We start from the raw sequence: 12810 nt of genomic DNA on the forward strand, positions 1-12810 counted from the left end.
GTTTTGGCTATTCTGAGTCTTATTTTTTCAAATGAACTTCATGATTGCTTTTTCTAGTTCTATGAAGAATGTCATTGGGATTTTAATAGGAATTGTAGTCTTGATACATTGTCAATTCATGGAAAGATGTTTCAGAAAATGACAGATTTCTATATGAAATGTTAAAATGGATGGACTAGCAATTCAGAATTTATTAATACTTAGAACTATGTTGTGTACTTAGGCAGAAACAAATAAAGCTCATGTGTCCAGGCTTCTTCAATTCTTGCTCCATGAAAGTTATATTTAATTTCTATAATGTAAAGCTGCTCCCCCACCCTTTCTGCTGCAGTCATTTCCCCACCTCCCAACTACTTGTCAGTCTGTGAACATCCTAGCTAGCTATTGGTTCATCAGTCAGCTTGCAAGTATCCTTTTCCGTTATTGGTTCCCTGTTAGCCTGGCAGAATGCGACTGCTTAAGGATAGCTCCCTGGCCATCTTTTCTCATGCTCTCTCTTCTCTCCTCACTTTCATGCTTCTCTCTCTCTCCTCTTCGCTTTCATGCTGTCTCCTCCATTTCTCTCTGTCCTGCCTGCGTGCCCTTTCTCTTTTCCTCTCATTTTCTCTCTTGCCCTGCAGGGAGACACTGTCTGTGTGCTTAATAAACTCCCTTATGTGGGTTCCCATGTCCAGCGTTGTTTTCTGGGTTCTTACAATTCCTGTTTCATTTAAAGATTCAGAATTGGTCATATATGATATGATAAATGAAACTAAAAGTTATCTATTTTCCAATATGAATAAGAAAATTTGCCAACTTGAAGAAAAATTGAAAACATTATAAGCATTATAAGTAAAATATGAAATTTTGAAGAAAATGCTGATAATTTTAATATTTGCAATTCAAAACAAAGAATCACTTTAAGTACATATCAAAGTTCATTGCTCTTTTAAGTGAACTAAGTAAGTTGTAAGATCTTAGAATCTTAAGTCATCAGGTCCTAATGCCATAGAGCAGAAGCTAAATTAAAAAAAAAAATCACAAAGTCGATGGAAGAGCAGTGAAGGACAGAAGAACCTACATGGCCGAGTAACCTATTATGGGTCTGCTTTGTTTATAAAATATCATTAGTCATTAATTAACAATGGGTTTATGGTTTGAATTTGGTCATCTTTGGCATTTAAACCAAAAATCACCATCAATACTCTCATAATTAACACCTTTCAATACTTACTGACTTCTTTATATAACGAACTTTAAAGTTAGAATATTAATTAAATAATAGCTCATGAATTCTCTTGTTCTCCTGAGGTAACAGAACAATATGTCTAAATTTAGAAATATCTTCATTTCTATACATTATATTATATGAAACTGGAAAATTAAAGGAGTTGGTCAACAGTCATATTCAATATTCTCATTTTCAATAAGACTGTAGGGGCAATTGGATTTTTCCCCATTTTCCCTTGCCTTCTTGATGTTTAGATTTAGGAAGTATTTTAACAATTTAAAGATACCATCTGTTGATTTCTCACATCACATTAGGTAACATAGAAATAACCTCAATTTTCTGCTGCAACTTTCTGCACCTCTCAAAACCAAGAAATGGTCTCTCTCCAGTATTCACAATTAGTGGGCCAACATGCCTACAGATTGATGGCTGAGAAATAATGGTAAGGTTGTCAATCAGATTAATTCTTGGTAATTAAAATGTCCACATTATTAGGAATAGATCAATGAAAAACCATTGTAGAAGACAACCCTAAATCTTGACCTAAAAAGATTAAGTTTTTGACACAAGTATAATCCCCCTTAAGGTATCATTTACCATCTTATTTGTTTCATCTTTTGCATAAGACTCTACCACAGACATTTTGGAAAAGACAATTTACAATCCTTTAGAACCTAAAATATTCTCACAGAATCTTCATTTGAAAAGTCTTCCTCTCTTATTAATGCAGGTTGGCTATTGGAAAGCTGTGGAAAGAATTCCACTCTAAGAAGGAGAAAGCATGAGTTTAAAAATCGTTGAGCTAAAATAAGTGGACTTTCCCTAAGTGTCCAAAAAGATAACTTCATTGATGCTGTGTTTGAATCACAAATATAAGGGAAAATATCACAGACTGTAAACCCCTTGAAAATTTGGCAGAAGTTTGCAGCTAAAAACATTCTAGCACCAAGAACTTAGTGAAAGGTTGAATTAAACTGGGTCAAGCAAACATCTCTCTTTCTCATTCCCTTGTGCAAGTGACTCACAACTTTCAATCTCCAGGGTGCAGTTTTGCTCATCCAGAGGATATCTTCGAAGATCCATCATACATGCGGCAGTAGTTGTGATCCTGCCAGGGTAAGAGAGGAAAAAGATGTCATAAAAGTGCTGACAGTTTACAGGCTTCCCACTTCCAAATCATGTTTACCAAGTGGCAGAAACAAAGCACAAACATTTGAGAGATCCTAAGAGACTACTATGAACAATTATACATCAGCAAATTGGGTAGCCTAGATGGATAAATGGAAATGGATGAATTAATAGAAATATATATCCTGCCAAGTCTGTTTCAAGAAGAAATACAAAGTCTGAACATTATAAGGAGATTGAATTAGTAATCAAACCCTTCAACAAAGAAAAGCCCAGGACCAGATGGCTTCATGGGTGAGTTTTACCAAACATTCAAAGAAGAATTAATGCTGTCTTTAACGAAAAATCGAAGAGGAAACTCTCCCAAACTCATTTTTTCCATATTTTAATTGATGCATTACTGTTGTACATAATAGTGGGATTTGTTGTTACATATTCATACATGCACACAATGTAACAATATAATTTGGCCAATATCATTTCTCAGTATTTCCCCTTTTTCTCCCCTCCTTTCCCTGGTCCCTTAATTTGACTTATTTCACTTATCATAATGTCTTCATGTTTCATCCGTTTTGCTGCCTATATACCACATTTTATTAATATATACCAATATATACCCACATTTTCTTTATCCACTCAACCATCAATAATGTAACAATATAATTTGGCCAATATATACCCACATTTTCTTTATCCACTCAACTATCAATGAACCCCTAGTCTGCTGGTTCCATAGAATTGTGCTGCTATAGACATGGGTATACATGTATATGGGTATACATGTATACATGTATCACTAAGTATGATGACTTTAATTCTTTAGGATAAATACTGAGGAGTGGTATAGCTGGATCATGTGTTGGTTCCATTCCTGGTCTTTTGAGAAACCTCCACACTGATTTCCATAGTGGTTGTATTCATTTACAATCCTACCAATAGTACAAAAGTGTTCCTTTTTTCTCCACATTCTCTCCAGAATTTTTTATTGCCTATTATTGTTTGTGTTCTTGATGACTGCCATTCTCACTCATCAATCAAACACCTATTATTTAGGATTGCTCTCTGGATTGTAAGAGTTGATGTGTGTAAAGTTCTTAGCCCAGTGCCTTGTACTTAGTAGATCTTCCCCAAATGATGACCACTATTACAGCTGTTATTACCTCATGGCACTTTACATATTTACTAGTATAGTATCCTTGCAATGTCTCTGCCAATATTTGCAGAATTAATGAATAGGAAGAATCTATATTATGCATCAAAACTTACCTTTCTCTCCTGCCATAACCTAATACAATAACAACGAAACCAGCTTCCTGTGATTTATGATGCCTCACACTCTTCACTATTAGAGAGTGTTCTTAGATTAATCTCTGAAGCCTTAGTTCACTTATGTTCAGCAGGTAGTTTGTAATCAGGGAAGAACACTGCCCTGGAATTAGAGTCTCCATATTATTTGTTAGTTCCTGTAGAGTTCCTACACTTAAGCAAAACTCTGGGACCCTGACTGTAGATATTCTACTTCAACTTCCATTATGTCCCCATTTTCTCTTACTTGATATGGTTTTCTGGTGTGTGGCGTCTGAGAATAACTGAAATTCATATTTGTGAACTCCTACAAATTTTTGGTATCACCGTGGAATTGAAACAGTATTTTTTAAAATTAAGTGAGCCTCCCCTACAAAGTGCAACCATAATTTAAATAATTCAAAAGATCAAAACTTAATAACTAGTTTTATTCCTACCTTCATCCTCAGCAATTGCATCTGAAATTTTCTAGAAATTCTTTATGAAAACAGAAGCATAGCTATATCTTCTATTTTTATGAGTAGGAGTGCACTCTGAAATAATGATAAAGGTTTAGTATAGTAAATACATAAAGCAGTATCATAGTTGTATATTATCATTATGAAGTATCATGTACCTTATATAATTATATGTGCTGTCCTTTCACATGGCTGGCAGCACAGTAGGTTTCTTTTCAATGGCATTATAATAAACGTGTGAGAAATGTGTTGTAATCATTGACTATGATGTTAGAACAACTACAATTCACTGGGAAATAGGAAGTTTCCAACCCCTTTGTAATCTCATGGGACCATCATCATATGTGGGATCCCTTGAGGATGGGGATTTTATGTGGCACATGACATAGAGATACTATATATATATGTATATATATATATATATATATTCTTTGATTATGCATCAGAGCAATTACAGTTTTGAGGCTGACAAAGTGAGTTATTGATCTGGTCACTTATGTTAATCTAAGAGGAAGATAGATAGCTTCTTCTTAAAGAAATTATTAGGAAAAATCTTGGTCTTTTCCAATTTTTCTTTGACTTTCCTTATCAAATAAAAGTTCACATTAGTATATTACTTTTGAATTCTTTCTTAGGCGGGACATTGTCAATTTAATTGAATTTATTTGAACTTTAGGCAGGAACATGGGAATTTTTAAAATTAAAATTTTTTCTCAAAGTGTTTTACAAAAAAATTGAAGACTAATTGTATTCCAAAATTACACATGAATGAATTTTACCTTATTGCTTCCTTTATCCTGTTCCCATGAACATATGAATTGCTTAATTCAAATTTATTCACTTGACAATATATATATCATGAATATCTTTTGTCGTATGAAAAGGAAGTTCTACAATATTAAATTTATAGTCAGTATAGTATTTCAACATTTTAAATGAAATGACGCAATAAATATTTTAAAATATTTTTGAAATTTGTCTACTGTATTCTTTGTTTAATAGCTATTGATGGGTAAAGGAACTGTGAGACTATAAACATTCTCTGGGAATTACTAATGTATGGCTAACACTATGATCCTGTGATTATATAATGGTTCTCAATCAGGGATGATTTTGCTTTATATAGGACATTGACAATATCTGCACTTTTAATTTTTATTAAATATAATTTTATTATGGGACTGAGGTGTGATACTGGAATCAGTGTGTGGAGACCAGAAATATCACTAAAAAATCATGTAATGCCCAGGAGAGTCCCCAAGAAGAAAGCATTACCTGTTCCAAACTATCAGTGATGCTGAAGTTAAGAACCCTGCTACAATGGTGCTTTTTCAAACAGTTTTCCTCTGTGGAATTCTTTAATAAAATGAAACTTTATAGGCAACCTTAATATATGAAATACAAGTGAAAAAAATCCCATATTTGTCATTATAAAATAACCTTAGAAGTTTAAATGTTGTATCTATTTCAGCGAGCACCCAAATTTGAAAGCAGAGACTATGATGAAGATTATGGTCTTACCTATTAGCACCAATGTATTTTTTGGGTTTTATTTTATTTATATATTGTTGAGAAAATCCTAACAAATTGTGAAGTACATGCTTTTAAAAAATCTTAATGACGAAACATGGGCTACCCTGAATTGAAGAAAACAACTGCAATGATAACAACAATAATAATCCCAGCACTTATGCCAAGAAACCACTTTATCATCAATGAATCTTTACAGAATTCAAGGACATTCATGGGTGGTTGGTCTCTAGAGGTACTTAATGATGAATTAGAAGGAAGCTTTACTTGGTGCTCCATGTACCATAAGTTAACCTGACAGCAAAGTTAATATTATAGTGGTTCTGAATGCATTAAAATGTGCATAGCACCCATTAAAATGTGCATGCTTCCTGTTTTAGTTTAATTATAATACTTTAAAATGAAATTAGAATCAGGTATTGGTAGACCCATTAAAGAACTTTAGGGATACTTTAGGATATCATTTGTGTCCCTCTGCTCAGCATATGTCACTTAATTTACATTTTTGGATACATGTCATCTGGTTAGTTAACCACTTCATATCAAAATCAGGACATGCATTGAAATCCAATACTGAACCACTGGTTCACAAGTTGGGAGGCTCTGGAGTTTTTATAAAGCAGTTTGCAAAGTCAAAAAAGCATTGTTAATAAAATGAATAATTAAATATCTCACATATATAGTTACTACAGTTATGCATAATAAAAAACTCCAAAATTATTTAAAAAAATACTGAAATACTATTGTAATCTATTACGATCAATCCATTCAGCAATCAATAATCAATAGATGTAAGGCATACAATTGATTATCACCATGGGAAGCTATATATTTTACCAAAGCTTGATCATGACTTCTTTTTTTTAATTTTTTTATTTTTTTGAGCCCTTATTGCCTGGGTATTGTCTGTTCCCAAATTCCACTGGGATATCAAAGAGAGTTGAGTAATCACACAACTCAGCAAGGGAAGGACTCAATAGCTCTAAGAACTTGAGAAACAGCTTCCTTCTTGGGAACTACCTCTTCCAAATTTCCAATGCCCAAGAGGATTTCATTGGCACAATGTAGGTGAAAACACTCCCAAGATTATTTATCAGGGATTGAAGTAAAGTCACAAAAATACAAATACAGTCACCAGAGACCAGAGGTCATTGGGACTCAGACAGGGACCCTTATACAAGCAGTTACTCATAAATTCATGTTTGAAATTGTACAACAGAGAGTGGGACTCTGATCATTTCAGGGTTTGGTATTTCTAAATTTTGTAATGCTATGGTTAAGTGAGTTGTGTGCATGAGCTCTTTGTGAGAAAAAATTGCTTGGCGAGCATTCCCAGATTATCAACAAAAGGAGGGATGTTCCTAGACAGGGTTCTGTTTGGCTCTTTTCTCTTCTGAGTGAGAATTAACAACTGTAACATGATTGCTTCTTGTGTTTCTGGTTGTTCTCCTTTCCTAATATGATTCTCCACCAACTGTTAGTCGCCTTGATAATTAATTACCACATCTACACAGAAATGTACTCATGGGACTGACTGCAGGCTGATATCAACAATGTTCTGTGGAGTTAAAGGTGTCAACGATCACAAAACTGGATGGGTGAATGGCTTCAAGATTGAATTATTTTTTTAATTGTTTCTAACTTTTCACATTCAAAGTATTCATTTCATATGTGCAAAAATATGATTATGGGCAGATAGCAAATTCAGGTAAACTGTGCTAAAGGCAAAAGCATTAAGTACTGGTTCTAAAGACAACTTTCCCAGAGATAGATTCATGATAGCATAACATTCATCCTTCTTCTTTCAAAGACATTTAGAATGGCTTACATTATAATCCAATTTATTGACATTTCAAAGGTTAGGTCAGAACACTATAATGGGCTGTTAGAACTGTGGTCCCATGATACTTTGGAATGAACAGAAATAATGTTGTTGTTGCAGTATTCATTTATTAAGGTTTATGCTGCATGGTCATTGACCTTAAGAGTCACTGGAATTGTAAATCATATATATTTAATGTCTGAAGGCAACATGATTCTCATTGCTAGCAAAACACAATCCAGGAATCCTAGCTCATAAGTAGCTTGAAATCTAAGTACACATATAGACTCAGAGAAATACACATGTGTGCACATGGATAAAGCACATTTTAAAATAAGAATGGGAACTTAAATGAGTAAATTATATATAGTTGAAATTTTCTGATAACCTCTAATTTTATAAAGATGAGTTTCCAAATTTTAAAAGTGATCTCTGTATAATATAATTGTCTAACTTAATAGGATCTCTATGAAATACAGGGGGTGGGGAAGCTTGTAAGTTCTGAGCCCTATTTATAACCCTAAGATTGGTGATATGGTTAGTGCGGAGCAATTAAAAAAGTGTTTGAAGCATGGTCCATGGCTTGCTTGTCCTACAGGCTGCATCCTTAATCCATGTTCAGTATATCACCCAAAGAAACTGGTGAAAGGAGGGGGAAGGGTTAGCCTAACTCATGACTAAAGAACTTTTATATTTTTTCAGCCAATAGTAAGTGTTCACTGAAATAGGTGGAAAATAATTTGTATTATCTTCATAGTTCACAATGGTAGTCTCTTTAGGAAAATGCTTGGTATTTGAAGGAAATTCTATGGGCATCAGTTAGAGGTGATTAGAAAATAAGAGGGGATAAACTGCTGTGTGAAATTTAAGAGAAATTTAGACATGGGGAAGCAAATGGTAGAATAGGGGGGAAAAAAACCTTAAGAATAGCCACTAACAAAGTGTTCATTAAAGAAATGAAAGGAAAAAAAAAAAAAAGAATAGCCACTGATATTTTTTAAGATTTTTGTTTTTCTGTGACACCACACTTTTCCCTATTTACCTAAACCAAGCCTTACAAATACCAAGTGAGCATCTGCAAGCACACACATACACACACAATTAAATGTTTTATTTTTACACTTGAAATAATGAAAAAGGACTGAATTCCACATCTTGATAGCATTGTGGAACAGTATTGTGTAAATAGATAGTACTTAATAGTTGGTTTTCATGAAACTAAATCACAGCAAAATCCTTCAAAGTCAGAGATGATCACATCATGTAAGCCTTTTGGGAAGCCTCAACCATCTTGGTGAAGGTGGTGGACTTGTGTAGGTGAGGACTGTGGGTTGAACAGCTCTTTCCTGGACTACTCTTTGGTACTTTTGCCTACTAAGGAGGCAGAGTGGTGTGAGTTATGTATTATCTGAGTCCTGTGTGATGGGTGCTGTGCTAAGTACTTTACATACTATATTAGTATCTTATTGTTGATGTGACAAATAACACACATTTAGTGGCTTAAAACAACACAAATTTGTTCTTTTACTGTGCTGAATGTGAGAAGTCTTAAAAAGTGTTGACTGGGTTCCTTCCAGAGACATTAAGGAAGGATGGAATTTCCTTGCCTTTTCCAGCTCTTTGCTTTCCTTGATAGCGGATCCCCTCCATCCTAAAGCACCTAACTCCAACCTCCGTGGCTGCCCTCTTCACTGACTCTCCCTCTTTCCTTTTATAAGGACCCTGTGATCCCACTTGTCCTGCCTAGATAATTGAAGATCACCTCCTCTTCTTGAAATTCTTAATCACATCTGCAGTCTTTCTTGCTATGTGAGGCAATGTATTCCCAAGCCCAGAGAATCGGGAGTTGGACTTCTTTGGGGCATTGTTCTGACTACTACATGCAAATTGTTTAATTTATCACTCATAATATCCTTCTCATATTAATGCCATTTTCACCCCAATATCAAAGATGAGGAAGCTGACACCTGATGGTGTTTAGAAATGTTTCCAAGTTTACATGGTCTATAAATAGAAATGCTAGGATTCAAATTCAGATATGCTGGACTCAAGAGCAAAGGCCTCTCCAATTACTCTATTAAGTCAGAGGAGTCTAAGAAGAGAACATTTGATTCAGTAAAATTTCTCTTGCAAGTGGTAAAATAATCAAATGTTAACCTTATCATATTTTTAGTATCCCTTTAGTTATTGATAATTCAGGGCATTCTTTATTTAATCAATAATGAGTATAAAAATGACAGAGGACCTACTAGGAATCAGGCACAATTGTTGAGTATTAGAGCAGTTAGGGTATGCAAAATGGTGGACCGAGACAGACATCATTACCCTATGTACATGTATGATTAACATGAATGGTATGAATCTACATCATGCACAACCATAGAAAGAAATGATGTGCCCTGTTTGTGTACAATGAATCAAAATGCAGTCTGTAAAAAATAAAATAATAACTAAAAAATACAAGTAATTCAAGTGAACATTCATGGTGTTATATTTATTATTATTGTTATTTTTAATTATTTTGGTACCGAGGATTAAGCCTAAGGGTGCTTATCCTCTGAGACACATTCCCAGCCCTTTTTATATTTTATTTAGAGACAGGTCTTGCTAAGTTATTTAGATCTGACTAAGTTGATGAGGCTGGCTTTGAACTTGTGATCCTTCTGCCTTAGCCTTCCAACCTGCTAGAATTACAGGCATGAGTCACTTTGCCCAGCTTGATAGGCATGAGTCACCTTGCCCAGCTTGATTGTTTTTTAACTGTATATGTTTGCAGAAGATAGAACATAGAGTTGTTGTCTAGTAATTTTTATAAAATAGTAGAAATATGCTTATTTCTCTTTTGGGACTATCATCTTTGCCATTTTTCTACAAGTTCAAATAACTTACATCAGAAAAATATTCACATTATCAAGAAAGCATGAAAATCACTCAAGATTGAAGTACAAGAGAATTTAATCCTATACTTGATAACTCGAAAAAAAGGTGCCTTAACACAGGTTCATGATGTTCTATGAGCAAAGATATTACATGGGTGGTATGCTGTGTGGAATAGGGAGAGAGAAGTGGATTATTACATGTACATGGAAGTTCAATGCCTTGTACATTATAGGTACTCAATGAACTGTAGCTATTATTATTTTGAAATTATTCATTTCTTTTTAAAAAATATTTTTAGTTGTAGATGGACGTAATTTTATTTATTTATTTTATGTAGTTTTGAGGTTTGAATCCAGTGCATCACACATGTGAGGCAATTACTCCACCACTAAGCCATAAACTCAGACTGAAATTATTTACTTCTAAAGAAACAAATATGTGAACTGGGGTTGTGGCTCAGTGGTGGAGCACTTGTCTTGAATGTGTGAGGCACTGGGTTCGATTCTCAGCACCACATAAAAATAAATGAAAAAAAGGTCCATCAACAACTAAAAAAGAAACAAATACATGTAAGATTACCAGTAAAAATACATTGTAAATTAATATGTGATCATACTAAATTATCTGGAAAATGTAGAAAATTATAGATCAGAAAATAATAATGACCCATAATCTCATGAACACAGTTCTAAGATTAAAAAAAAATTTTTTTTTTAGCATTGGGGATAGAATCCAGGGCTTTATGCATGCTAAACAGGTGCTCTGCCACAGAACTATACTTTATTTATTTCAATAAAGTTGAAATTATTCCATATGTACAATTTCATATGATGCTTTGGGAAACCTACAGGCAAAATTTTTCTTAAGTCTTTAGTACCCTCCATGAACAAAATTTAAGTGAATACCCAGATTCTGCCTATAGATACTTCATGGTTTATTAAATCATTTATCCATTGGTAATACTTAAAAAATCCACACTGAATAATTATTATTTTTATTGCTTCTCTTTTAAAAATTTTTATTCTTATTTGTTATTTTTAGTTTTTAATTATAAATTAACAAATTATATTTGTCAATATTTTACAGGATACAACGTGATGTTACAATTTATGAGTACAATGTGGAATAATTAAATTAAACTAATTTACATATCTATCTCCTCCAATACTTATCATTTTATCCCTGCAAGTGTGCTTCACATTTACTCTCTTCATGATTTTGAAATGTACAGTATTATCATTTACTGTAACCCCACTAGAATAAACAACCTAAATTTCTTACGGAACCACACAGATGGGCACTTAGCAAAGCAGCCATGAGCAAAAAGAACAAAGCTGGAAGCCTCACACTACTTGATTTCAAACTGCTGATAAGTGATAGTGATAAAACAGCATTCTGCTACCAGGAAGGTAGACACATGGACTCATGGAACAGAACTGATCATCAACTGGTTTTCAACATAGATCCAAATATACATGTTAGGAAAAGGACAGCCTCTTTAATAAATGGTACTGAGAAAACTGGATCTCCATATGCAGAAGAATGAAATCAGATCTTTATCTGACACCATTTGTAATTTAATTTTTGATTCCCATTTTCAGGTTTTTTTTTTTTTGGACCAGAGATTGAACCTCAGGGTCATTTAACCATTAAGGCACTTCCCAGCCTTTTTTTGTTTTTAATTTTGAGACAGGGTCTTGCTAATTTGCTGGGCTGGCTTTGAACTTGCAACCCTCCTGCCTCATCTTCCTGAGCCCCTGTGATTATAGGCATGCACCACATGCTCGGCTTGTTTCCTTTTCACCCTCTGTTTTGGAGACCCAGTGTTGAATGCCCATGACCCTTTCTCAGTGCGGTCCCAGTCATTTTCAGATAATTTGCCACATGCCAAATGCTGTGTAAATGGGCTCATTAATGTTCATTTCTTTTGGTCAGAGTGAACCACTCTGTAAATATGAAAAGCAGTTCATAAATCAGCATGGGGGGGGATTGAGGGTGACCCACAGAGGTAATAATGGGGCAATAGTAATTAACAGACAGGTGTGAAGAATCCAGGGCCAGTCCTACTCATGTTATACCTTGTATATCCAACGGAGTTCAGGACAGACTATGTGCCCCAAATCATATCGTTATATTTATGTATCTGTGGAGTGTACGAGCACTTGTTAATCTTTCTTTGACATTTAGTATTTCCTGGTAACTGATCTGCTGAAATTTGTTTTAGGGAGAAGAAAAATAAGGCTATCTCCTCCAAATCAGAGCATCATTATTCTTGATATTTTGATTAGCAAGAATTCTACAGTGGACAAAACTGTGAGGAAATAAAACAATAGCGAGTTCTAGAATAATGAGAAAGACCCTAGATACTGATGTAAAAGTAAAAATGAAAATAAAGCACAAAGAAAATGTTTATCTGGAATGCAATGTTAGGACATGATAATCAGTTAGTACCGGATAATGTAGGGAACATTCCTCAA

At 34.2% G+C, this 12810-nt stretch overlaps 1 protein-coding gene across 1 annotated transcript in view; it reads right to left on the reverse strand.

The window, feature by feature from the left end:
• Positions 1-12810, reverse strand: part of Gabrb1 (gamma-aminobutyric acid type A receptor subunit beta1) — a 368244-nt gene that overhangs the window by 85569 nt on the left and 269865 nt on the right. The window contains exon 5 of the mRNA XM_047566847.1: positions 2236-2318. Within this exon, the coding sequence (XP_047422803.1) occupies positions 2236-2318 (83 nt within the window). The remainder of the gene's footprint in view (positions 1-2235; positions 2319-12810) is intronic.

The sequence above is a fragment of the Sciurus carolinensis genome, chromosome 10 (assembly GCF_902686445.1).
Source record: "Sciurus carolinensis chromosome 10, mSciCar1.2, whole genome shotgun sequence".
Classification (NCBI taxonomy): Eukaryota; Metazoa; Chordata; class Mammalia; order Rodentia; family Sciuridae; genus Sciurus; species Sciurus carolinensis.